Source organism: Daphnia pulicaria, chromosome 4 (genome assembly GCF_021234035.1).
Source record: "Daphnia pulicaria isolate SC F1-1A chromosome 4, SC_F0-13Bv2, whole genome shotgun sequence".
NCBI lineage: Eukaryota > Metazoa > Arthropoda > Branchiopoda > Diplostraca > Daphniidae > Daphnia > Daphnia pulicaria.
This window is the reverse complement of record NC_060916.1, coordinates 13,227,307-13,253,372: the sequence shown is the minus strand read 5'-3', so window position 1 is coordinate 13,253,372 and position 26,066 is coordinate 13,227,307. Positions and strand designations below refer to the sequence as shown.

General features: G+C 40.7%; 9 protein-coding genes and 2 long non-coding RNA genes across 16 annotated transcripts in view; 6 read left to right on the top strand and 5 right to left on the bottom strand.

The window, feature by feature from the left end:
• Positions 1-1,479: 1,479 nt before the first annotated feature.
• On the top strand, positions 1,480-4,819 carry LOC124336929 (long-chain-fatty-acid--CoA ligase 4-like). The gene is made up of 13 exons (XM_046790861.1): positions 1,480-1,608; positions 1,694-1,829; positions 1,920-2,138; positions 2,199-2,519; positions 2,604-2,790; positions 2,860-2,997; positions 3,053-3,329; positions 3,403-3,593; positions 3,666-3,904; positions 3,975-4,164; positions 4,226-4,395; positions 4,475-4,506; positions 4,569-4,819. Exons 1-13 carry the CDS (start codon positions 1,601-1,603, stop codon positions 4,618-4,620), a joined length of 2,160 nt encoding a protein of 719 aa, XP_046646817.1. The 5' UTR covers positions 1,480-1,600; the 3' UTR covers positions 4,621-4,819.
• Positions 4,820-5,847: 1,028 nt separating this feature from the next.
• On the bottom strand, positions 5,848-6,514 carry LOC124337211 (histone H3). Its single transcript, XM_046791313.1, has one exon. The coding sequence runs from the start codon at positions 6,479-6,481 to the stop codon at positions 6,071-6,073; it is 411 nt and encodes a 136-aa protein (XP_046647269.1). The 5' UTR covers positions 6,482-6,514; the 3' UTR covers positions 5,848-6,070.
• A 257-nt stretch (positions 6,515-6,771) lies between these two features.
• Positions 6,772-26,066, top strand: part of LOC124337283 (histone H4-like) — a 64,022-nt gene continuing 44,727 nt past the window's right edge. Inside the window, exon 1 of the mRNA XM_046791389.1 lies at positions 6,772-6,879. Coding sequence (XP_046647345.1) covers positions 6,777-6,879 — 103 coding nt within the window. The 5' untranslated portion in view covers positions 6,772-6,776. The remainder of the gene's footprint in view (positions 6,880-26,066) is intronic.
• LOC124337043 lies at positions 7,915-11,931 on the top strand. 2 transcript variants are annotated; one of them, XM_046791060.1, is made up of 5 exons: positions 7,915-8,014; positions 8,358-8,445; positions 8,514-8,752; positions 8,819-10,753; positions 11,743-11,931. In XM_046791060.1, exons 4-5 carry the CDS (start codon positions 9,501-9,503, stop codon positions 11,804-11,806), a joined length of 1,317 nt encoding a protein of 438 aa, XP_046647016.1. In that variant the 5' UTR covers positions 7,915-8,014; positions 8,358-8,445; positions 8,514-8,752; positions 8,819-9,500; the 3' UTR covers positions 11,807-11,931. The 2 variants fall into 2 exon arrangements, with proteins under 2 accessions (XP_046647016.1, XP_046647015.1); XM_046791059.1 differs by having other exon boundaries at positions 8,297-8,445.
• Positions 13,599-16,094, top strand: LOC124337179. 4 transcript variants are annotated; one of them, XR_006917201.1, is made up of 8 exons: positions 13,599-13,779; positions 13,861-13,924; positions 13,982-14,094; positions 14,161-14,380; positions 14,461-14,713; positions 14,780-14,930; positions 15,007-15,255; positions 15,331-16,091. XR_006917201.1 is itself a non-coding variant. In XM_046791271.1 (7 exons), the coding sequence occupies exons 4-7, from the start codon at positions 14,341-14,343 to the stop codon at positions 15,133-15,135; spliced, it is 573 nt and encodes a 190-aa protein (XP_046647227.1). In that variant the 5' UTR covers positions 13,599-13,779; positions 13,861-13,924; positions 13,985-14,094; positions 14,161-14,340; the 3' UTR covers positions 15,136-16,094. The 4 variants fall into 4 exon arrangements, 3 of the variants coding, with proteins under 3 accessions (XP_046647227.1, XP_046647226.1, XP_046647228.1); XM_046791271.1 differs by having other exon boundaries at positions 13,985-14,094; positions 15,007-16,094; XM_046791270.1 differs by having other exon boundaries at positions 15,007-16,094.
• Positions 17,402-26,066, bottom strand: part of LOC124337404 — a 62,457-nt gene continuing 53,792 nt past the window's right edge. The window contains exons 1-6 of one of the 2 annotated variants that reach the window (XR_006917329.1): positions 18,403-18,508; positions 18,186-18,337; positions 17,982-18,111; positions 17,812-17,912; positions 17,653-17,757; positions 17,402-17,574 (exon numbers count right to left, since the gene is read on the bottom strand). This is a non-coding gene — a long non-coding RNA (uncharacterized LOC124337404). Of the gene's footprint in view, positions 17,575-17,652; positions 17,758-17,811; positions 17,913-17,981; positions 18,112-18,185; positions 18,338-18,402; positions 18,509-26,066 lie in introns of those variants that run through there. The other variant, XR_006917330.1, reaches the window with a different exon arrangement.
• Positions 18,741-20,368, bottom strand: LOC124337448. The gene is made up of 3 exons (XR_006917376.1): positions 20,326-20,368; positions 20,144-20,259; positions 18,741-19,299 (listed from the first exon to the last, which is right to left on the bottom strand). It is a non-coding gene; the product is annotated as an uncharacterized LOC124337448 (long non-coding RNA).
• Positions 21,285-21,720, bottom strand: LOC124337242 (histone H2A). Its single transcript, XM_046791347.1, has one exon. The coding sequence runs from the start codon at positions 21,698-21,700 to the stop codon at positions 21,320-21,322; it is 381 nt and encodes a 126-aa protein (XP_046647303.1). The 5' UTR covers positions 21,701-21,720; the 3' UTR covers positions 21,285-21,319.
• LOC124337264 (histone H2B.3) lies at positions 22,020-22,447 on the top strand. The gene has a single exon (XM_046791370.1). The coding sequence runs from the start codon at positions 22,020-22,022 to the stop codon at positions 22,389-22,391; it is 372 nt and encodes a 123-aa protein (XP_046647326.1). The 3' UTR covers positions 22,392-22,447.
• Positions 22,935-23,261, bottom strand: LOC124337335 (histone H4). Its single transcript, XM_046791443.1, has one exon. The coding sequence runs from the start codon at positions 23,244-23,246 to the stop codon at positions 22,935-22,937; it is 312 nt and encodes a 103-aa protein (XP_046647399.1). The 5' UTR covers positions 23,247-23,261.
• Positions 23,535-24,052, top strand: LOC124337328 (histone H3). The gene has a single exon (XM_046791436.1). It carries the CDS (start codon positions 23,538-23,540, stop codon positions 23,946-23,948), a length of 411 nt encoding a protein of 136 aa, XP_046647392.1. The 5' UTR covers positions 23,535-23,537; the 3' UTR covers positions 23,949-24,052.

Sequence of the window (26,066 nt, the reverse complement as noted above, 5' to 3'; positions counted from 1 at the left end):
ATAGCGCGGCCACAGGAAGGTTGTGCACACATAGACAATGATGCAACAAGAAAGTTGGGCCAACGCGCGGGAGCGCTTTTATATATAAAGGAGAGCCTATTCTATACATATGCTCCATCAACTCGTCTATATAGATAATATTATAATATATTCTATACCCGCCAAATGATTTAGCCAGGCAAGTTCATCGGGGTTATTATGCAAAACTTTTGGGGATATACAAATGACGTGATTGTTTGCAATTTGCGGGAGCTGGTCGATTGAATTTTGTTAATTCATTTTCGGGTTTTTTTAGTATTTCAACAGAAATATATAAAAGAAATAGAAGAAGAAAGAGCAGACGCACTAATAAGATGGTTAGAGTAGTACACTGTGATACATACGTATGCAAGGCAGCTCACACAATCATGTCGTGTGACTAGCGGGCGGAAACGGACCGCTGCTGGGCGGGTGGGTGGGTCTAGCGTGTCAATTTAATGATCTAAACCCCATCATCATCATCTCGCTGCTCCTGGCTCCTGGCTCCTGGACTGCGTGTACACATATGAGCAGTGTAGCGAATCCTCGCCATCATATCATTTCCTATATAGTCCGTGACCGAACATTTTCTCTCGGCACGACGACGTGACCAACCGTTCATGAAAATGCGTGCACATATTATGATGTAACTAGACAGCAGCATCAGCTCTCGTTATTGATACACATGTTCTTATTCGTGGTTGTATATCGTGTGGACAATGATCAAAGGGAGACGGGCGGACGGTCTTTCTTGTTCAAGATGGACGATTTTGCAACATCAAGTGAATTATTTTATTATCGAGTTTTAGTTCTTTTTTCTGTGGTTGGGAGGGGATTATGTCGGCTAGTAGGAAATGGTGTAGCAATCTACCGGAGGTTAGATGAACTATGCATCAACCAGCTTACATAATATCTCTTTGTCGTGAATTGGCACGATGATGATTATGATCGCTTAAATCAGTCGAATCATTTTTTAGTAAATTTTTTCAAAATTGGTCACAGGTATTTTGGATGTTATTATTTTGTGTGTATGGTCCGTTGAACTTCGTCACGCGGTCATCATCATGTTTTTTTTTTCACGGTCATCTGATCTGGTCAACTCATTCCCCTCGGGCCATATTGCACGATTTGTCCATAAAACTGATGCCGAGTGGAAAAATCTGGTTCGCTTGAACGCACCGGGGAATTCGAGCATCCCGTGGTCTCATCGTACTTGTGATCGGCGTCTTTTTATTTATTTATTTATTTCTTAAGAATCGCCTGCGGCGAGCCTCAAGTATGGCGTAAATCGCTGCGGGTTTTTAAAATTTATTTTTGGAGAAAAATAAAAAAAGTATAAACGGTACAGAGGTTCTTCACGAACAACGCCCACATGTTTCCACACAAACTGGTTTTCTTTTTTCTATTTTCGTCGGTGAAGAAATCGAAAGAGTAATTAGCATATTGGGGATGGAAACCGGATATATGGCAATACTGTGCGCCGGGGTTGGTCGAAGAATCAGAAGGGTTCGGTTTTTCGGTTGGGACGGATAGCTGTCATCCAGCTTGGTCTGTTAGATCTTCCTGAACAAAGAATCTAGTCATGAGGAGGTATGAACTTTGCTGTTGTTAACATGTCACTTTGGTACTGTTTATTTATTAATTCATTTGTGAATGTTTTTGATCCCATGCGCAGTGTACTTTCCAGTGCTTCAGAAGCACTAGTGCTGCTGATTCGTTGTCTCGTTAGCACATACACTTTCATTACGTTGCCATTGTACTATGTCATCCAGAAACCATGGAGAGTCAAAGCAAATTACAGCACACTTAGGGTGGGTCAAAGTTTGGTTACGTTTTATCACAAGACTTTACGAGCTGTCAAATTATTGATTTTTTGGGGCTCCATTTATTGATTTTTACAGGCTAGACCATTGAACCATGGAGAAGAGGACTTTGTGGTCTACAGAAGTGTCACTAAAATTAGTGATGTCCACGCCAAGTTTATCCAGGACAAACTGGATACTATGGAGAAAGTGTTTTGCTCCGCTGTCAGTCAACACAAGAACAAACCTGCCCTTGGAACAAGAGTCATCCTTTCTGAGGAAGATGAAATACAACCTGATGGAAAAATATTCAAAAAAGTAACATTCTCTCTTAAATCTATGCAGCAAATGATTCTAACAACAGTTTGTTCTCATCAGTTCCTTTTGGGTGGTTTTCAATGGAGGACCTACACCCAGATGAATGATGAAGCAGAAAACTTTGGGCGTGGGTTGAGGGAGCTGGGTTTGAAACCATTTGAAAATGTTGTCATATTTGCCGAGACCAGAGCTGAATGGCTCATATCTGCCAATGGATGCATGAAACAAAACATGCCGATTGTCACCCTCTATGCTTCTCTTGGGGATGATGCACTCATTCATGGAATCAATGAAACAGATGTTTCCTGTGTTGTCACTTCCCAGCAACTTTTGGAGAAATTCAAAAACATCCTTCCAAGCACAAAAAACGTCAACTTACTGGTATACTTGTTGATCGGCGTAATTTTTTTTCTTTCTTCCAACTGATTTTGCTAACGTCTACAACTATTTGAAAATCTAATGCAGATTGTGATGGAAGACCCACTCAAACCTTTAGAATTGGAAGGTTATGGCGATGCAGTTAGAGTCCGTTCTTACCAGGAAGTGATTCGACGTGGCAGTGAAGCGAGCAAATCTGGAAAGTTCTCTGGCGTTTTGCACTCACCCAAACCCGGTGACACGGCGATCATCATGTACACGAGCGGTTCAACTGGTACCCAATGTTCAATTGATTTTCAGAATTTTACATTCCCTTATAACACCCTGGAATTTGTGTGTTTAGGAGCGCCAAAGGGAGTCATCATGAGCCATCAGAATATCGTCAACGCTATGCTGAGTTACACTGATGTCGGGCCTTTGTACAAAAATGACGTTTACATGGCGTTCCTCCCGTTAGCTCACGTCCTAGAATTTATTTCAGGTACGTTTAAATCACATTTTTGTTCATTCCTTTTTTAACATTGCTTTGTTAACAGAAAGTTTATGGATGCTGTTTGGAATTCCAATCGGATATTCGACTCCGCTGACAATGACGGACGAGTCTAGTAAAATTCAACGCGGCTGTCAAGGTGACGCATCTGTTCTTCGACCCACGATCATCGCTTGCGTCCCGCTCGTTCTCGATCGCATCCAGAAGAAAATTAAAGAGAAAATCGAAGGTGGCCCTGCCTACAAAAAGGCAATCTTCAATTTGGCAATGGAGTACAAGAATGAATGGATTGATCACGGATACGACACTCCCATTCTTAATTCGTGAGTTGATTAGAAAATTGTTCTTTTTTTTGTCGTGTGGGATCAATAATTTCAATCGATCGTTTGATTTTAGGACCCTGTTCAAGCCGATTCGAGCATTCCTTGGCGGTCGCATCAGGTTCGTCTTGTCCGGCGGAGCTCCTCTGGCACCCGAAACGCACAAATTCATGAAAACTACGCTATGTTGTCCCGTCTTGCAAGGGTACGGATTGACGGAAACCTGCGCTGCAACGACCTTGATGGATTTTGATGACAACTCGTGGGGTATTTATTGATTTAATACCCGGTACATTTTTATGAATATATATTTTTTTAATTCACGTCTTTCGATCGCAGGTACGACTGGAGGGCCTCTCACTTGTTGTGATATCAAGTTAGTCTCTTGGGTGGAAGGAGATTACCGCGTCAACGATTGGCCCAACCCACGTGGAGAAATTCACATCGGAGGATCGAATGTTGCTGTCGGCTATTTTAAACAGCCCGAAAAGACGAGCAAAGCATTTTACGAAGAAAACGGAAGACGTTGGTTCCGTACCGGTGACATTGGCGAATTTACTCAAGAAGGATTTCTGAAAGTAAATTGGTTCCCTCTGTTAGAATTTTTTTTTACGACAATTTATTTGACATTTGCATTTTTGAATGAAGGTAATCGACCGCCAAAAAGATCTAGTCAAACTGCAGCACGGTGAATACGTTTCGCTGGGCAAAGTCGAGTCTGAATTGAAGATAAACTCGTTGGTGGATAATATTTGTATTTACGCAGACCCGACTAAAATGTTCCCCGTAGCATTGTTGGTACCCAATTTCGATCAGTTGAAGAATCTGGCTGAAAAAAGTAAGATGCTTCAGCCAATTGTTCCTTATGGGCTAGATAATTTTTTTTTTACTTTTTTTAGGTGGTATTGAACTGGCCACCATTGAAGATGTTTGCAATCATCCACGAAGACAGCAAATGGAACAGCTGGTACTCAAAGAACTCCAGAAACACGCAGTAAAATGTCGACTTCAAAAGTTTGAAGTCCCACAAGCTCTCACGCTTCTTTCTGATATTTGGACACCAGATTCGGTAAGCAAATTCTGTTACAATTTTATTTTAAAATGCAAAATAAAAAGGGCTTAGACTAAAGTCTGACTTTTATTCTTAGGGTCTTGTGACAGCTGCTTTCAAACTGAAGCGGTAAGATGTAATAATATAAAACAACAATATGATGTAATAATGTAATTAATTCTTACTTATAGGAAAAATATTCAAGACCACTATCAGTTCCTGATCAATCGGATGTATTCCTAGATACCAGTCACACTCCTTAAGAATTGCCATCATTCCTAATGCAAATTTTGCTCTCAAAATTAATTGCAGTACTTAATGCACTAACTTAATTCCCATTTAATTGCTCCATTTTTTATTTATTAATTTTTTTTTGCTGCTTTAAAAAATTGATATTTATTATTTAATATTCAGGACAAGGAATAAATGTTTCGAAACCCGGTATGTAAATATGTTTTTTAGAACAGGTTGGTGCCAAAATGGTTGGCTGTTTGCAATTTTAAAATTATGTTTCTTGGGGAACAGCAGTTCTTTATGCCTACAAATTTTAGCTGCAGGGCTTTGTCAAAGAAGATTCACTTTCAAGGAAAGAGAAAATGCCAAACATATGGTTTGTGTTAAAGGATTCTAAGTTAAGAAGTGTATCGTTGAGAAGAAACAATGTAAATCTTCTTCTGCAAAGGTAACAGATATTTTTAAAGATGAACAGTTTCATGCCTTTATCTACAACAAAAAATCACAAACGCCGGACGAACCACAAAAAGTAAATGATGTGTTTTTAAACTTCCGCCGAAAAGTGAAAAACATTTGTTATTCTTTTCTCACTATGCAGTCGCACGCCAGATGTAGCGAGTTCAGTTGTTTTGATTTTTGAATCTAAAACCGTGCGATTGCCATAAAGTACACGAAAGAGTATGACATCCAAGAGATGGGATTTCCCATCTATCCCCGCCCCTTCGTTAGGCACGTGTCCATCGAAATCCTTGAAGCGATGTCCAAATTTGACTTAATAGACAAACCAGCAACGTGTCTTTTCTTTGTAAAATCCACGACTAAGCCATCCGGGAAAACCCACCAAGGTGAGCAAGTTCCCTCCTAAAATAACACAAAACATTTAACGAAATAACGAGCCGAGGGGCTTTTTCTTCCCTTTGACATAATTGTTTATTGTTTTAGTACAGTAAGTGTTATTATTTTTAGTTTTTGTGGTAATAAATTATTATTACCTGAAACTTAATTTACTGAGAATTTCTTTAGTAAACCTTTTCTTCAGCTATTTAATTTAAAAATCATGCCACTCATTTGGAATAATAATGAGAATAATGTTTAAAACAATTTTATCTTTAACTGTACAACCAACTTGAATGCCGGTTAAAAAACTTCCATTTTATGTTGCAGAATTTACGCAGATGGAACGCAAATGAGTTTCTTGGTTTGACATCTTGATAACTGAATTATTGTTAGATATTGATTTGGATAAATCGTTTTGTTTGTGAAATTCTGGCATTTAAGAGAAATCGTGGTTAGTGATGAGTAGAATATTCTTTATTGCAGGCCATTCACATCAATCTGTGACGGCAAGAAAGATTTACAATAGTATTGAAATGAAAATCATGGGTGTTTGATAATCTTTGCTTTAGTAAATGGTGGCCCTGAAAAGGGCCGATTGGTAAGTCGAGGAGAATTAGGTCGCTTAGGCACGTTCACCACGAATACGGCGGGCAAGCTGGATGTCTTTTGGCATGATGGTGACTCGCTTGGCGTGGATGGCGCACAAGTTGGTGTCTTCGAAAAGACCCACCAAGTAAGCCTCGCTGGCCTCCTGCAGGGCCATGACGGCCGAGCTCTGGAAACGCAAGTCGGTCTTGAAATCCTGGGCGATTTCTCTGACCAAGCGCTGGAATGGCAACTTGCGGATCAAAAGCTCGGTCGACTTTTGGTAGCGACGGATCTCACGAAGGGCGACGGTGCCGGGACGGTAACGATGGGGCTTCTTGACTCCTCCAGTGGCCGGCGCACTCTTGCGAGCGGCTTTGGTGGCCAACTGTTTGCGGGGCGCCTTGCCACCGGTGGATTTACGAGCGGTTTGCTTAGTACGGGCCATGTCGAACGACTGAAAGTTGAGATAAGGATATAGTAGAGGGATGTTGGATTTATATAGGGGTGCAGGGAGACGTTGAGGAATGTATGGGATCTCTTTTCAGCAATTGGTTGCTGGGAAAAAGGGAGGGAAGTTGGGGAATACAAAGCTTAGGCTTTGTTGACCTGAATTGGGGTGGCTGTTGAGCTCAACCAATGCGGATGGATTTCCCACCGGATCGATTGGTATATAAAGGGGCCCTGGTGGAAACATTCGACATTCAGTTTGTTGTCAAACTCGTTCTGAAACTCATTCCGAAATGACTGGTCGCGGCAAAGGAGGAAAAGGACTCGGCAAGGGAGGCGCCAAACGTCATCGCAAAGTTTTGCGTGACAACATCCAGGGAATCACCAAGCCGGCCATCCGTCGTCTTGCCCGCCGTGGTGGTGTCAAGCGAATCTCCGGTCTCATCTACGAGGAGACCCGTGGTGTGTTGAAGGTGTTCCTTGAGAACGTGATTCGTGACGCCGTCACCTACACTGAACACGCCAAGAGGAAGACGGTGACGGCCATGGACGTCGTCTACGCATTAAAACGCCAGGGCCGCACTCTGTACGGTTTTGGCGGTTAAATCTGATCTTGATTTTCAAACTCTGATCTTTCAATCCAATCGGCCCTTTTCAGGGCCACCATTTACTTAAAGAAAAAGATTTCTCAACTACTTAAACCATATTCTTAAAGTCGACTATCTATTAACAAGGATAACAAACAGTCCGATTTGATACAGGCGTTGGAGCAATACGTACTAACTATTAAGTAAGTGTTCGTGCATCATAGAAAATATTTTTCTAGATATTTAAGTTGGTATAAAACGTATTTCACTGTTGTCAGCCGAATAACATGAATCAGAAAATATCCAGATGTTTTCTCATATTTTACGGAGGGCAATTTTTAAATGTTTCCTACTTTAATTTTCGTCAATTTCTGGAGTTGTTCTTAGCTACTGAAAAATTATTTCGTCACCATCGGTCGATTTTCATCTGAATCACCATTTGTCATTTGAATGAAATGAAAACGCTGTGGCATAGATCAAAACTGTTTTGATATGTTGATTTTTCAACGCTTTCTTTAAAATTCTACTTTTAAAAATGAATAAAAATCTGTGAGCAGTTAATTGTTTTCATTTCTTGAATATTTTAGTGGCCCTGAAAAGGGCCGTTTGGTTTGTAGAGAGACCAAGAGGAACAATCTACTTGGTGCTGGGATTTGTGTTGGTTTTCCGGTTTGTTCATAGAAGGCCGTTAATTTTCCATTTTGATCTTTTTTTTTTATTTGCTGAGAAGTATATTGAGCATTAGATGTTGAGCACTAGATGGTGTTTTGAGTAAGTTGCGGTGGACTGCCGCAGGAGCGCTCGGAACTCGGAACGAAATATGCGCAGTGGGCCTTATGCTGATCAGACTGGCAGCATGCTCTCTTCAGCCATTTTCAGACGTCCATACACTTCAGCCATTTTCAGACGTCCATATTCAGATTCCAGACCTAGTAACAAAACAGGTAACAGAAAATGTACAAATTTTTTTGTTGTAAACTGTGAACTTTGAAGATGAGATAATAGCCTTCGTTTTTCACCATTCACAAAAAACATTTTGTACCATTTTATCTATTTTTTTTAGGACACTGTCCAAGATGGGACAGTGACCCAAAGTGGGAACAGTCTCCCATATAGTCGTTCATTCTTCATTTTATTCTTTTTCATTTTATCTTCCCATAATCGTAATTTTTTGTGCTTTAACCATTGTATTAATCAAAATCTGTAAAATTTTGTTAATCTTTTAGATCAGCTTGGAACAAAATTTGTGAAGCGGGGCTGATTATTGATCTTTGTTTCTTTGAGCAGGCTGGCTGAGCATAAAGGGACAGAAAAGAGAAATTGTGGTGGTTAACCAATGGAAAAATTACCGCTACTTGTTGTGTGACCCTTTTAAGTATTAGTAGTAAATTAAAAATGTATTTATAGATAACTGTGACTAACGATTCTGATATTTTTTCACAGGAACATGAAAGAATATCAAAACAAGGTGGCTTCAGAGTTACTCGAAGGCAGGCTGGCTGAGCATAAAGGGACAGACAAGAGAAATTGTGGTCTTTTAGATCAGCTCTGAACAAAATATGTGCAGCGGGGCTGAGCATTGTTCTTTGAGATGGCTGGCTGAGCATAAAGGGACAGAAAAGAGAAATTTTGGTGGTTAACCAACAGAAAAATTACAGCTACATGTTGTGTGGCCCTTTTAAGTATTAGTAGTAAATTACAAATGTATTTGTGGATAACTGTGACTAACGATTCTGATTTTTTAACAGGAACACGAAAGAATCACAAAACAAGGTGGCCTCAGAGTTACTCGAAGGTGATCTACTAGAAAGCTATCATTCTGTCTAGGGAGGGTAAGGAAAAATTTTTCTTATCAAACATAATATAATATCAACCTAAGCCCACTTGCACATCTTATTAAGCATAGAGATAAAATAATTGAGTTTGACAATTTTATTTGAAAAAGAAAGATGAGACTACAGACACTGAATTAGAAAGGCTGAAAAAGTAAGAAGTTTGTAGTCTTCATGTCCAGATGATTTTACTCGCTGTCATCTATAATTTCAAATTAGGGCTAATTAGGAATTGTTAAATGTTGTAAAAGTAAAATTAAATTCTTACCACTGCTAGATTCGCACTTCTCCTTGAACTGATTAGCCAAAGTGGTATTGACAAATTCGTCTGAGGAAGATGACTCAGCTCTGGCCTTCTTTGCTCGTCTCCCGTCCCTCTTTCGATTAATCCTCTTCTTCCAATTGTACATATCGATTTAGTAATCGATTTGAACTTGTGTTGACCATGTATTGAACAGCTGTTTTTAAAGGGGGGTAGGGAAAAAGGGGAGTAACCGGCCGTCGCCTCCTCAGACCATTCTAGCTGTTGACGGGGAGCAGTCGCAGTTTTCGGTAGTTCTTTACCAGTCAATTATTTTTGTGAAAGTTCGATTGCAAGATGGGGAAAAGGCGTAGGGAATCAGAAGATTCTAGTTCTAGTGAATCTTCAACTTCGTCGTCTTCGACAGACACTTCGGACGCCTCGTCCACCGACTCGTACGTCGCATCACGTAGGAAGAAGGGCAGTAAAAGGGACACGTCCCCCGATCGTATCCAGAAAAATCCCATCAATCCGAAGGCGAGTGGTTTAGGGAATGCTGCCGCAGCCTCAGTAGCACTGTCTAATCTTATTCGTGCAACTTTGAGTGGAGCCGGTGAAGAAGCCCCAGCCCAAGAAAGAGATGGTGATGCAGGCGGAATGGAAGCTCCGGTGGGTGCCGTGGCAGCAGCGAACGGAGTGGCAGCAGCAAACGGAGTGGCAGCAGCAGACAGAGTGGCTCAGGAGAGACCGATTCCAGCGGTGGGGCAGGCCCTGTTACAGCTAGCCTCCTTCATAGAAGCTCAGCACGCCCCAAAGAGTAGTAAGAAGAAAAGACTCAAGCCTACCATCAAGCAAAGCAGGCGCATGCTGAAGAGACTGCGAAGAGGAGCGAGCAACAAGAGAGTTGGACAGCTGAAGTCCAAATACAGGTTGGATGTGGAAGACAACATGGACTTTAAAGTCCCGTCAATCGATTTCGAGATGCACTTGAAATTGCAGAAGTTGTTAGGGCCATCAACCGGAAAAGGAGTCAATGAAGTTGAGAAGACCCTTTACAAAGTGCAACAATCCATGCTCCCAGTTTTTTCAGTGCTTGCGTTTTTAGAGTCCAAAGAGTTGGAAGGAGATGCGGGTAAAGCAGTCTGTCATTTGGCAGAGTTAATCGGAAGATCCTATTTTGACGTTTCTGACTTGCGCCGTCGGAACATCTTGGAAATAGTGGGCCCTGCGATCATTCCGCTTGTAGAAGACCGGGACATTTTTGAAGTCAGTGAAGGAAAAGATTTGTTTGGGAGCTCCGTCATGAAGAGACTATCAAAAAGTGGACGTTTCGTCAGAGAGCTGGTCGACCTGGACGTAGGAGGACAGAGGAAGGGCAAGTTACCAGTCAGAGAGCGTCTCTCCTTAACCCCTTCTCGCGAACAGCAGAGCAGTTACAAAGTCCAGCCGACCAACCACATCCAAGATGTCAACGGTAATCAACGGCATGCCGTCCGTTTTCAGCAACCAGATTCCCGAGATACCAGAAACGGCGTAGGTGATCAGGGCCGCCAAGGGTCCGGTTCGGCTAGCCGATGGAATGGTAACCAACAGGATTGGAACAACAATAGGTATGTTATAGATGTAATATATTTCATTTCTAGCTCCTCCCCCCCATTAGCTTTAAGCCTCGGGTTTAGGATTTAGGCCCAATTCAAATTGACGTTAAAAATCACTTAAGATTCATTTAGTTTTACTCTTGGACGTTGTTAATTTTCGTTCGGTGCCGCCATTATGTCTGTTGGCTCATTCAAACTGATCCTAGTAAAAAAATCGAACACACCACAGCACTAGAAATTTGAAGGCTTCCCAGTGGGCCAACACCCAAACTTGTTTTTGTTTTTTTATTGTTATTGAAAGGAATTTTCAATGAAAAAACCACCAGCAGCCAAGTATTACTCCATTTGGGATGTCGATACAGTGCTGTCTCACCTCATAGCTAAGAAAGCGCGTCCCCCTCACTGTGAGCATTGGCGTCGATGTGAGCGGCACCCTCGGCTCTGGCCACCGTTTCTGGCATATGCCATACATTAATATGTTCTAGCCGCAGCGGAGATCTCAGTCGACACGGTCTTGAGCGCGGGTCACTGGGTTTCCGCGTCCACTTTCAGAAAAGTTTTATCATCGTGAAGTACCGACAGACCCATCACTGATCGGAATTGCCCGTCAGCCGGATGGGATCAGCAGCTAAAACAAGTATTTAATTTGCTCCTGTTCTTATCAGTTCACGTCATTTATTTATACGCATTGTACGGGGGAGAAACGCGTCCCGTTAATTTATATGGAGGTCATATTCGGAAAGGTCGTAAGTTTGCGTGGGTATTTATTTTTAGTCGCTTTAAAGATCACAAGTTCAAATCGATTAGTAAATCGATATGTACAATTTGAAATTGTCCCAGTCTACGCCAGGACAATTAGAATTGTACGAGATTGTACGCTTCGATTTGAACTGTAAAGATCCCTCCCATTCCCACCACTTACAGTTCAAATAATCTATCGTTCGTGAGGTCCGTCTTAAGTAGATCCGAATTCAAATCATAATGGTTTCCCTTTCAATTAGATCATCCGGTAACGACAGCGCTTTCCGAAGAAGAGGCCGGGGATATCGTGGTCGAGGAGACTAAGAGTCAGATAGCCATCTCATGGACACCATGAGAAATTCAAGCCACGAAGGAGATCGGAATCATTGTTGTGCTGCTCCCCCTTTCCTTTGTTTGTTTGTTTATTTGTTGTTGTTCCGTTTGTTTATTTGCCCGCCCACCCTCCCTACCTCTGTTATCAATGAATGGCCTGAGGAGGCGACGGCCGGTTACTCCCCTTTTTCCCTACCCCCCTTTAAAAACAGCTGTTCAATACATGGTCAACACAAGTTCAAATCGAAGCGTACAATCTCGTACAATTCTAATTGTCCTGGCGTAGACTGGGACAATTTCAAATTACTTGGTCCTGCAATATTGGTTTCGTCATTTGATTGGTCTGGGTCTTTTTTTCCCACTGTTGCGTCCTCCAATTTTGCTCCACCTTCATCATCCTTTTTGGCTTCAACTTCATCACCCTCACTTCCCTCACTTGATCCATCCTCATCATCCGCTAGATACTCATTCATTATTTTCTCATAGTCTGGAGTTGGTGAATGCTTCAAATTATCCTCCATCACAACTAAGAAGAAGAAAGAAAAAAAAATATGTATTTAGTAAGATTAACTTAAAATAAAAAACCTTACGTGAGATCGGATCACAGACAACGCATTCCTTGTCTTCGGCCTTGTTCATAAAAGTGCACCTGCATGAGTAAAAAATAAGTCAATAACTAAACGAAATTAATTTAACTATTTTACTTTACCTATTACAGGGCCAGGATCCAGATTCTTCTTTCTTCTCAGACATTTCCTTATGGTAATCAATAAGAACAAATTCAGATGCAATGCAAATGCTAAATTCAGAATTTTAGAATGAATGACTAGCAGAAGAAAAGCGTGCTTTTCACCCTTTTCAGCCATATCAACAATCAAGTAAGAAGAGTGGACAAATGCTTTGATTTGCCCCTTAAGTTAACAGGCTTAGTTCCGGGTGAGTTCCCTTCGCCTGGCTCAGGATCTTTGACAGATCTGAGACTATTGCGCCTCACCGCCTGCTTTACTGCCGCTTCTACCAACTCCTTTGTGGGAGGGTTGATGGCTGATTTTCGCCAGGCCTTCGGGAGTTTCACCAGCGTAACGCCTGGATTCTCCGCGTCGAACCTTTTGATAATCAGCCTCAACTCTTTGGCGGGCGTAGTCTTGGCGACGGGCGCTTTTTTCGCCGCGGACTTCGGCCGGGCTATAGCCTTGCCTTTCGTTGGCTTGGGGCTAATTGGGCTTAGAAGGACCGGAGGGTTCAAGATCTGGGCCTGGACTTCTTTCGAAGCTTCCGCCTTTTTCTTTCCAGCTGCCGGCTGCCTTCTAGGTGCCTTTACTACCTTTGCCTGGCTCGTCGAGGCCGATGGCTGCGTAGTCTCTGCACGATTGCTTGTGCCGGCAGTATCATCCTTTTCTTGCTTTTCATTTGCCGCTGTTGTTTCCTCTTGAGGCTCATCCTTTTTAGCTTCCTCTTCATCACCCTCACCCTCACTTGACCCATCCGCTAGATACTCATTGATGATTTTATCATAGTCTGGACTTAGTGGTTGCTTCAAATTATCCTCCATCAGAACTAAGAAAAAGAAAGAAAAAAAAATATGTATTTAGTAAGATAAACTTACAATGAAATGCAACTGGCTCGTCGAGGCCGATGGCTGCGGAGTTTGTGCCTGGTTCTGGTGATTAGCCAGCACTGCCAGAACCTCAGAGGTTACCGGGTCGCTTGCCGTACCCGGGATAGCGAACTTTCCTGCGGCGATGGCCGCCGCAGAAGATTAAAGGAAAAATGTAACATTGCCGGATTTATCCCTATGATGTTCTTCAAGACCTATTGAAATCTGTCTGCTCTTTGTGCAACAGCAGATCGAACAGCACAAAATCACAATATCACATGTCACACAATCTGCTTCATGGTTTTCCCCTTTTCGGTCTAGATTTTTTGAAAATTGAATCAAATGAGTAGTGGCAAAGCGAAGAGTGGTACGTATTCTTAACTGTTAAAATTATGCACATTGGCAATGTAACCGTAAATGTGATGTCTTCCCAACCTTTTTTTTGTAGTACGACCTTCTCGCAAGATTTGAAAATGATGATTTTAAACTTACTGACTTCAATCCAGAAGCAGGTAATAACTTTTACACTTTTAAAGGTATTCCTTAAACACAATCATGGTTTTATCTAGTAGAAATATAACAGGAACCAATGCACATACCATCACAATTGTTTTCCTCGCTACAACATAATTGTGAACAACAGTGCATTTATGACATGAGCTTTAAAATCTTGAGATACTTGGTAGGTTATAATAAATATGCATGGAATTTGCATAGATTTCCTTAACTAATTAGTGATCACTGACAGATTGAAAATCAGCAAGTTGGAAAACAATTTTTGTGGAAAATATTTGTAAATTTTCTACAGAAAGATTGTGCTTTTTTCTTGCCCTTGTTGTCGGAATGTTAAAAAGTATTCCTCAAGCCGCTAAAAGTTCATCACAGTGAGTTGCTTCTATTTCACACAGTTCTACTTTTAAGCAAGGAAATGTATGATAAAGCTTACCAAGAAGCTTGCAATTTTACTGGTATTTATTTATTAATACTTGCTTTTTCTTCTGCATTTGATTTTCTTAATAATTTCTGAATTTTTACTGTTTTTTTGTAGCCAGGGAATTATCAATTGAAACCAGTTATTGTGAAACTGCTAAAGCTGCTTCATCAGCTATACTTATGGGATACAAGACCATTTTGGACTACCAGAATATGGATACTGGTGATGATGAGATGCTCCATGTTATTAAGGAGTCATTCCAACTGCTGTTTTCAAAGAAAACCTTTGAGCCTTTGTTTGCTGAACCCTACACTTACATTTTGATGAAGTTGAAATTACAAGAAGAAGCTGAAGCATTTCTTGAGAAGTATATTATGATATACTTTGAAATAAAACATACATTGCTAATTGAAAATTGGTGATCTTGTCATAGGTATGTTGAAAAAGAGTTTAAAGGAAATTTTGGAGTCTCTGGTGCCCTTCATCCCTTGAATATAATCAAGTTGCATATTCCAAAAGCCAGTCCAAATCTTACCATCTCCTTCCTTGAAATGATTGCAAAGAGAGATTTTGGAAATTCAAAGGTGTTTTTATTGAATGTCACATAAATATTTTTAAATTTCTTAAAGGAAACCTCCCATTTTTTTCTTCCTTTTTTAGGTATTAGACCTATGTAAACACTACTTGCATACTCTTAATTCTGCGACTTGCAGTATCTCTGACAATGAATCCGATTGCGGTTCGGATGCAGGCCCCATTTCATTCGCCCCTGAACCCAACGGTGTGTGAACAAATGTCTAGAGTTGATTATGTGCTTTCTAGACATTTACGTAAAACACTTACCTTCTGCTGTCATCAAAAAAGAATGGAGTATTATGACCGAAATCCTGAAAAGGATTTGCTTGCAAGGTCGGCTAAAACAACTTTTTTTTTTATGTCCATGTTATACGAACTGATGATACACACTGATACTACACCACCAAGGCAGAGGAGTACTACACCACCAAGGCAGCGGAGTACTACACCACAAAGGCAGCGGAGTACTACACCACCAAGGCAGCGGAGTACTACACCACCAAGTATGCTGCCCAAGCCCATTAGACCGAGGCTCTAAGAACTACTCCGTTCCCAGCTACTACATCGAGGCTCCAGTTTATTACACCACCACGTGGTCAAATACTACACTGAAGCGCCCAAGTACTACTCTGCCCCGAATTACTACACAGCGGCTGTTCCTTCGTTCTTCGTGGGACCGAAGTACTACACTGAGTCTCCAGTTTACTACACTACAACTTACGCTGCACCTAGCTACACCTAGCCAATACACCAAGGCCCCCAAGTAATACATCGACGAGGCCGCAAGTTGAACTACAACCCACGTTGCCCTCAGCTACCATACCGAGGCTCGCTCCCAAACCGACGCTTCCAAGTACTACACAACCAAGGCACCCGAGCTACTACTTAGGCTGCTCCGACCTACTGCACCGAAGCTGCGAAGTATTCCACTGCCCCGAGTTACTACACCACCAAGGCACCTGAATGTTACATCACAACCTTCGCTTCTCCAGTTTACTACAGGGAGGCTCTTAAATACCAGAGCCGAAATGTCTGATTTATTTATTTGTGTTTGTCGGTCATATCTTAATAGTTACTATAGTAACTGGGAATAGTTGTTGATCTTAAATGAGAAAATAAATGTTTTAATGGTAACCATCTTCTGCGACATCTCCTAAAACACCTTCAAGCCTTTTGACATTGCGACTATTTCATGTGTTGGAGTCGTTTCTGTTGCTCCAATCCGCTTTGTATTCGGACATATTCTGGTGCTTGGACGAACTTCATTTTCAGGGTAAGTTATGAAAAAGACGTACTGGTTAGTGTTAACTCTAAATGTTTGAATTTAATAGCTCTATTTTTAACTTAGGTTGGTGTAACAAAGGAATTGGTTCTTCAAAGCAGTTAGTCTCGAAATGATCAGTCACTTGTCAAAACTTATGTATAAATGTAAAAGTTTAAAGTTGTATGAAATATATTGAATCAACTGCTAAACATTATTTTGTTACAAGTGTCAATACACAGCAAAAAAAATCTTTAAAAGAAACTTTATTGTCCCACCTCCACCCACAATTCCACCACATTTTACAGTTACATACATACATACACACACTTAAGTTAACACGTTGGCTGCCACGCCATACAACCCGTAGGTTGTCCTTCTACTACTCTACGCGCCACGTCTGAAGGATCCATGACCAAAGTGGGACTTGCCATTGCTGACAAGTCTGGGCTGACACGGTGACAGGAGAAGATGGAATGCACGCCTCTAGAATCCATCACCGTATCGAAAAGGGGAAACTCCCTATGGTGCACTGCCTAACGGGGCCTTTCGGCGAATCTGGGGCTGGTGCGACTGTCCGACCCCGCGGTATGTAAACCACGAGACCGAACAGCGCGGCCCGTGCTAAGGAGCTAGGGGAGAACAAAGGCGTGGCAGCCAACGGGTTAACTAACACTAACACAAACGAAATAATACCAACAATACGATGATCCACGTTGATGACGAGTCTTCTCGGTGTCGGTCGCGATTGTCCATTTCCATTGCCAGAAGTATTTTGTTGGCGCATTCTAAATCAGATAAAAAAATTGGATTAGAGTACTACAATCGGGTTTTTTAGCTAAAAGATTTAAAGATGCAATTTTATAAAGTAAAATCAAGTTTGCAATTTTGAGAACTGTAAACAGAACAAAAAAATGTTTAAAGAGATAACTAAGTGCAAAGTAACTGGAACTGACTGTTTTGACAGCTGCAAAAAAGCCGTCTATCGTTAGAAAAAAGAGACGTCCAAGTAAAACTTCGTTTGCGCGTAAGAAGGAACTGATTTTGGTAACTATTTATACACAGACAGAGTTTAACGCAACTAGACTATTAGTAGATAACCTACGAAAATAAGTCAATTGTTGGGTACCTGGGCATAATTACGTGGTGAGTGACTGCAGGTGTGTAACAGCGGGCGGAAGCGATCACTGAAGTGGTCCAGAAACTCGCCAAGTCGCAGTGAAGTAAAACAAATTGTGTTTAGTTTTGTTATTGAAGCTAGATGAGGGTCGCGAAGATAAGGATGGAGAAGAACGTTGGTGGAAGTCCCTCTTCCGTCATGGACAAAGGTCAGCGTTGGCTCAAGAATCTCCGTGCCAGGACCACACGATTCCATAAAGAAACTGCGTGCTCTGTAAAAAAAAAAAAATGTTGTACATTAATGAAAATATAAAAATGAATAAAGCAATAAAAGCATATCAAATCTTTACCTTTTCTAAGAAGCACACTGAAATGTTTATGATGAAAAAACCGTAAAAATGGAATTCACAGCAACCGACAGCATTACTTCACATGTTGAGATAAATTTCCTGATGCTAAAGAAAGTGTCATGAAGTATTGCAGTAGTGATAGGTGGTATTGATGCTTACCTTTATCATATGGGTGATGAATTTAATAAGGCATTTGACTTTCATAAAGGAGATCTGGTACATACATGGCAGGTCACTTCACTCTTCATGTCTCTGAAACTCTAAGTGGGAATGGGACAAGGAAATTATCTTCGTTATTTAAAAATTTACCTAGAGAAATAAAACACTACCTATCTCTTAGTTTGCCGCCTTCGCTTTGAGTTTGTAGAGTTGCCTTCTAATCAGAAGTAAAATCAGCCATAACAATAAACATGCTGTTGCAGGGTACGCCACCAAAAAAGGCGAGATTCAGAAAAGATCCTATGGTTTATTAGCAAGAATACCCATGTTATATAAAAATCTGTAATGGTCTGGAAGCAGTTATAGGTAAATACCTTATCTCGGCACATTTGTATTCCAATAAATGTCGATTTATGTGTACTTCAAACATGAGTTTTATTAGGCTTTTGACAGCATGATGGGCCTAATGGATGGAAATCGACTGAGCGCGCTAAGTCAACTTGTTGGAATAACTGACAGTTTGCATCTGGAATTTGAAGAAATAAGTTGGTACAGTATAAAAATAAGGAAATTAGGTCAAGGTAAACCTACATATGATACGAAGTTCAATTTGGTAATTGAAATCACAGGAATATAAGTATAAATTAGCTATAATTTATTTCGCCCTTTTCGCCTGATTTCACGATGTCAGAACAACATGGGCGATACTGGCGACATCTAGTAATGAATTTTGAATCTAAAGTTAGTTGCACGCTTGCAATATTGAGAACTGCTGTAAACAGAACAAAGCTCACTTGCTAGTTTTAAGAAAAATTTCCGGAAAAAACCCGGAAGAAAGCGAAAGCGCTTTAACCATTGAGCTGTCGTCAAATTAAACCAAATATTCGTGATCTCCATGAGATTTGCGGTCGATTAGGTGTGATTTTAAACGAAATACAAATTAAACGATTTTCCGATATTTTTTACTAATACGTGAATAAATCAACCCCAAATTGGACGAGGATCACGAAAACCAGGTTCTTTTGAGCGTCAAATGAATATTTACAGAACTTTTAACTAATTTAAAAACCGGAAGTAAATCAAATGGATATTAATCGAAAATTTAACAAGTGAGCTTTGTCGCTGGAACTGTAACTATCATCAGTTATCACCCCAAATGTCTTTATAGTAATTGCCAATAAAGTATTTAGAGATGTATAAAGTAACTGAAACTGACTGGGAAATGACCAAAGACCATGTTATAGCAATCTAGCATTAAAAATAAGAAATAGTAAAGAAGAAAGTTGAAAACTAACGTTCGCGCTCTAACTCGTCGACACACGATTGATATAACAAGCAACAGAGGTATCAAAACAAAAGAGCTCAAGACTTACGCCTCATCTACTCACCAAATTACGATCATCCCGTCGTCACCAAGAATCAAGCAACGCACCACAAACAGCTTCAATCTGCAGATCTGAAGGTGATAATCGGCGTCAATCCTTGATCCTGGAAAACAAAAAAACAAAACAACATTAAGTTACAATCAGTCAACCATGAGTAACATCAGTGTCAAGACTTTTATTTCGCCGAAAGCATGCACTTCGTAGTCACCGGGGAATGGCACAGTTTTAAAATCACCTTGACAAATTGACAAATTCAAAATGCACAGGGAAAACGAATGGTGGTAAAATATATCAAGGTGGCAAGGCCTTATGGCGATCTTCGTTGGATTATTCGATTGTGGGAGCTGCAACACTTTAACGTGTCTACTACGACTTTTCAAAAGTTTCTAGTAGTGCGGGAATCAACTAAATGCTACGCAATCTGATCTATTCATTAAAAATCAAATTCCAAGGTTTTTAGAAATGGAGTGGATTTGTGGACGGTTAAGTCACTGCTAACTTTTTCTACGCGCAGAGAAAACAAAGTTTGATCAACAACAATATTAAATTTCTCTGAGATTTGGAGGTTGTGATTTTCACACATACAACATTTTTAAGCAAATCTAGTTTATAACTTACTCGAATGAAAAAACGGTCAAATTTGGGCATAAGTTCGGGAACTTAATGTAAAAAAGATTTTTAATTGCAGAGAAGGATCATTTCGATGTCGATCGTTTCTTTTACCCTTGTAATGGGGAGGAGATTTCCGGTTAATCTGTAACTGTAGAAGCGCGTTTGGAAAACCAAGGGCAAAACAAACAAAAAAAGAAATGAGAGTAACTAAGGCACAAACAAAGAGATGGAGAAAATTCTAGAAGCTGACAACAATTGGAATTGGCAAAGCAAATAAAGTATCACTTTTTAAAAAGCCAGAACTACTATTGTGTGATCGGATAGTAAAACCTTACCATTACAGGGCTAGGGTAACTCCAGGGAGGTGCTCTCCTGCTCACATATCCTATTAGGGCTGCAGATTAATAAAGAAGAATATGTGGATGCTATTTGTGTAGCCATCGGCATATTTCTATACACATCAAAATAATGAAATTCTTTTAAATGCTTTTGGAAGAAAGCAGCGACAAATGTTTACCTCTTTTAGTGTCAAGTGGCTTCAAGTGATCAAGAAAAACAGCAATTTAACTCCACACTGCTGAAGGCACCTAATTCAAAGTCTTACATAGTTCAAGTGAAACTGTGTTTAGTTAATAAGAAAAGTCTGTATGTTTACCTGTTTCTGTAAATCATTTCTGTATCTCATTCAAACATCTGATAAGTAAAGATGATTTTCACAGTAGAAGGATCAGAAGGATTGATCAGATAGATGGAAAACAGTTCAGTCATTAGTTGCAGCATGGTGAGAAAACCTGACATTGTTGAAAGCTCACAATCTGGAATTCAAATAGAAATAAGATGTTGGTATGAAAATAAACTAGGCAGGTACTAGAATCAGTTAAGAACACTTACATTTAATATGGTGTTGAATTTATTCCAAAAACAAAGGGGAAAACAGAAAAAGAAAGCAGCACGAACTTTCGACATGATAACAACACAATGCGATTTTAGCGACATCAAACGGAGTTTATTCACCTAATTACTTTTTAAATTTTTAAATGGGGACGAACTTAAATGACAGCAAACCTCGAAGAGCTATTTGTGATTGGTGTTCATTTATTTAAAAAAGGCATGTGACGTTCAATAACTCGCTAATAAAGTGTACAAAATCAACGTAGATCCTCGCCACATAACTTATTGTCCCATTTCGTGACATCAGGAGAAAGTTATCGGGCAGTGGTAAGTTCAAAAGAGAAATGTTTTAAAAAATTGAAGTAATTAATTAACAACTTTTGTTTGTAGGAGAACTGCCATATACCATTCATTTCATATACCAAGAATTAGGTTGAAGCAAAAACAATTCAAGCGTACCCCCTTGCGAATCAGACAACATGCACGTTATCATTTCCACAACTAGATTAAAATAAAGTGCGAAATAAACTAACTTCGAAATAAAGCACTTAGCAAATTCCTTTTTTCCAAATTGAATTGGTGGCCCTGAAAAGGGCCGTTTATTAAAAGACGGGAGAAGTTTAAGCCTTGGCGGGTTTGTCGGTCTTCTTGGGCAAGAGAACGGCCTGAATGTTGGGCAAAACACCACCCTGAGCGATGGTGACACCGGAGAGAAGTTTGTTCAACTCTTCGTCGTTGCGGATGGCCAATTGCAAGTGACGAGGGATGATGCGGGTCTTCTTGTTGTCACGGGCGGCGTTACCGGCCAACTCGAGGACCTCAGCGGCCAAGTACTCCATGACGGCAGCCAAGTAGACGGGGGCACCGGCACCGACGCGCTCTGCGTACGATCCCTTGCGGAGCATTCGATGGATACGACCGACGGGGAATTGAAGTCCGGCCCTGCTGGAACGGGTTTTTGACTTTCCCTTTACTTTGCCTCCTTTGCCACGGCCAGACATGTTTAGATGTAGAGTAAGTAAACGCGGCTCCTATAATCAAGGAACGAGTGATGACTACAATTTGAAAAATCGACGTTTATATAGGGACTTGAAGTTGGATTCGGAACACAATTTTGGTAGCCAATAGTAAATCTTCACATACCCCGAAATTCTTTCCCTTTTCCATAGCTCCGCCCCTGAGTGAACACCTACGTGATACACGCAAGTCTCTGGAGACGAGAGTTTTGGCTACCATCAAGTAGTGAAGGGGAGCCGATATCAGTATAAACAAGAAATTCGGATAAACGGACTTTACTTTCTCAGATTTCCAAGTTCAAGAATGCCCCCTAAAGTTAGTGGAAAAGCTGCGAAGAAGGCCGGCAAGGCCCAGAAGAACATTGCCAAAGGAGACAAGAAGAAGAAACGCAAGAGGAAGGAGAGCTACGCCATTTACATCTACAAAGTGTTGAAGCAGGTCCACCCCGACACTGGCATCTCCTCCAAAGCCATGACCATCATGAACAGCTTCGTCAACGACATTTTCGAGCGCATCGCTGGAGAATCGTCCCGTCTTGCCCATTACAACAAGCGGTCGACCATCACTAGCCGGGAAATCCAGACGGCCGTCCGTCTGCTCTTGCCCGGTGAGTTGGCCAAGCACGCCGTGTCTGAAGGCACCAAAGCAGTCACCAAGTACACCAGCACCAAGTAGAGTGTTCCTCTTGTTGTCTCTACAAACCAAACGGCCCTTTTCAGGGCCACCAAATTTTCAAGAAAGGAAAATATCTTAACTACTTTTGACATTTATTGCCTAATCGAGTTCTAAACTCAACCCATTTTGTTGATTAGTGCGAACAAGAGCTTTTCTCTTATCTTTCTGCTGAATTTTAAGTTTGGCAGATCCGGTTCAATGCGTGATATCTACATATTGAAAAAAGAAAATGATTGATATTGAAATTGATCTCCGTTAACATTTTTGTTAAATATGAAAGTTAAAAATAAAAATGTGTTGTTACACAGTTTTAGTTCACAAGATCTTTTATGACGCATTGCTATTTCAAATCTTTCAAAGATGAAATAAAAGAATGATGCAGGATGCAATTCAAAATTCAAGGATTTTGTTCTTGTAGCTAGCATAAAGTCGACAAGAATATGGTTTAAAAAGTGGATAAGAAATCTTTTTCTTTAAGTAATTGGTGGCCCTGAAAAGGGCCGATTGGATTGAAAGATCAGAGTTTGAAAATCAAGATCAGATTTAACCGCCAAAACCGTACAGAGTGCGGCCCTGGCGTTTTAATGCGTAGACGACGTCCATGGCCGTCACCGTCTTCCTCTTGGCGTGTTCAGTGTAGGTGACGGCGTCACGAATCACGTTCTCAAGGAACACCTTCAACACACCACGGGTCTCCTCGTAGATGAGACCGGAGATTCGCTTGACACCACCACGGCGGGCAAGACGACGGATGGCCGGCTTGGTGATTCCCTGGATGTTGTCACGCAAAACTTTGCGATGACGTTTGGCGCCTCCCTTGCCGAGTCCTTTTCCTCCTTTGCCGCGACCAGTCATTTTCGAATGAGTTTCAGAGATTTGAATACTGAATGAATGATTAAGCTTATCTGAAAGTACAAAGTTTATATACCCCTCCAGACCCCTCGAACGGAACGCCCATTGGTTGAACCTTTGTCAAGCCATCTCACTAACAAAGAGAAATTCCGTTATAAATTTTTTCCCTCCCATTTTTTGAACTAACCAATCCCTAGCCGTAAACCTTACTTAGTTCCTCAACGTCCGTCGACTCCCTACATATACCAACCGCTTTTCTGTTCGATTATTCGAAAATTTTATCAGTTGTTCGAAATGGCCCGTACTAAGCAGACCGCTCGCAAATCTACCGGTGGCAAGGCGCCCCGCAAACAGTTGGCCACCAAAGCAGCTCGCAAGAGTGCGCCGGCCACTGGAGGAGTCAAGAAACCCCATCGTTACCGTCCCGGCACCGTCGCCCTTCGTGAGATCCGTCGCTACCAAAAGTCGACCGAGCTTCTGATCCGCAAGTTGCCATTCCAGCGCTTGGTCAGAGAAATCGCCCAGGATTTCAAGACCGACTTGCGTTTCCAGAGCTCGGCCGTCATGGCCCTGCAGGAGGCCAGCGAGGCTTACTTGGTGGGTCTTTTCGAAGACACCAACTTGTGCGCCATCCACGCCAAGCGAGTCACCATCATGCCAAAAGACATCCAGCTTGCCCGCCGTATTCGTGGTGAACGTGCCTAAGCGACCTAATTCTCCTCGACTTACCAATCGGCCCTTTTCAGGGCCACCATTTACTAAAGCAAAGATTATCAAACACCCATGATTTTCATTTCAATACTATTGTAAATCTTTCTTACCATCACAGATTGATGTGAATAGCCTACAATTAAGAATATTCTACTCATCACTAACCACAATTTCTCTTAAATGTTAGAATTTCACAAACAAAACCTTTACGATGGTTTCAATGTGCAATGGAAAACTGTTAAATTTTTTTGGTAAAACAGAACAGATATTAAACCATACACTATTTTGGAACTGCACAAAAATAATTAAAGACCTAACCATAGCACCAAACCATGCAAACAGTATAGACTACAAATTAGTATCATAGGAAACTGCAACTTTTGAACCAACCTGCAGCAAACAAGTTCTGGCAGTTGGTTTGTCTTTGTGATCCTAAGCACCTATCTTTCAATCCCAACACTTTTATTCAAATTCACAAACACATTTCAAATCCCTAACTATTTGTTTCCATATTCCTAGAAACAGATAAGAATAACAATTTTTAAAAACAGAAACCATGCAAGAACACAGACGACAGAACCAAGTAAACAAAACCAACTACCTAGTGGCCAACATTTCAAGCTCATCCAACATTTTTTATGGCGCGACCCTTCAAAAACCTATTTGTAGAAGCAGATTGCTCTCTCCGCTTTTACGAAGGGAAGCAAACGAAAACAATTAATAGGTGTTAAGAGAGATTTGAAGGATTGAGAGACTTATTCAGTTAATATAGATAGATGATAGATATAGTTGATTACGATTTATCCAAATCAATATCTAACAATAATTCAGTTATCAAGATGTCAAACCAGGAAACTCATTTGCGTTCCATCTGCGTAAATTCTGCAACATAAAATGGAAGTTTTTAAACCGGCATTCAAGTTGGTTGTACAGTTAAAGATAAAATTGTTTTAAACATTATTCTCATTATTATTCCAAATGAGTGGCATGATTTTTAAATTAAATAGCTGAAGACAAGGTTTACTAAAGAAATTCTCAGTAAATTAAGTTTCAGGTAATAATAATTTATTACCACAAAAACTAAAAATAATAACACTTACTGTTACTGTACTAAAACAATAAACAATTATGTCAAAGGGAAGAAAAAGCCCCTCGGCTCGTTATTTCGTTAAATGGTTTGTGTTATTTTAGGAGGGAACTTGCTCACCTTGGTTTCCCGGATAGCTTAGTCGTGGATTTTACAAAGAAAAGACACGTTCCTGCTGGTTGGTCTATTAAGTCAAATTTGGACATCGCTTCAAGGATTTCGATGGGCACGTGCCTTACGAAGGGGCGGGGATAGATGGGAAATCCCATCTCTTGGATGTCATACTCTTTCGTGTACTTTATGGCAATCGCACGGTTTTAGGTTCAAAAATCAAAACAACTGAACTCGCTACATCTGGCGTGCGACTGCATAGTGAGAAAAGAATAACAAATGTTTTTCACTTTTCGGCGGAAGTTTAAAAACACATCATTTACTTTTTGTGGTTCGTTCGGCGTTTGTAATTTGTTGCTGTAGTAGATAAAGGCATAAAACTGTTGATCTTTAAAAATATCTGTTACCTTTGCAGAAGAAGATTTACATTGTTTCTTCTCAACGATACACTTCTTAACTTAGAATCCTTTAACACAAACCATATGCTGAAAAAGGTTAGCAGCGAAAGAAGGTTCAACAAGAACCCAAAGAACCTCATTGACCGTGTTTTCCTTGTCGTTTTTCTTGAAAGGACAACCAGACGTTCCTTTTTCAGCCTGATACCCAAAATATATAATAAAATTACAGATTATCTGTGCCGATCAACAAAGTAGAATCTTGGTGGTTTTCTATTTCTTTACTGAAATTAGGAAAACCTTGATTCATTGAGAAATCAGCTTAGAGAAAATATTGAGAATTGATGTACCATGGGAGCAAGTGGTCACAGCTCCCATTTCGTCATTCTTTGTTTTGATTTAATTGCATTGAGTTACTGCCATCTTCTTCTTTCTCAACTTTGACGCTCGATTGAAATTCCTCTTTACCCTTTATTGCAACTTGTTCGTCGAATTCCAGATAGCACGATCCATCATCTT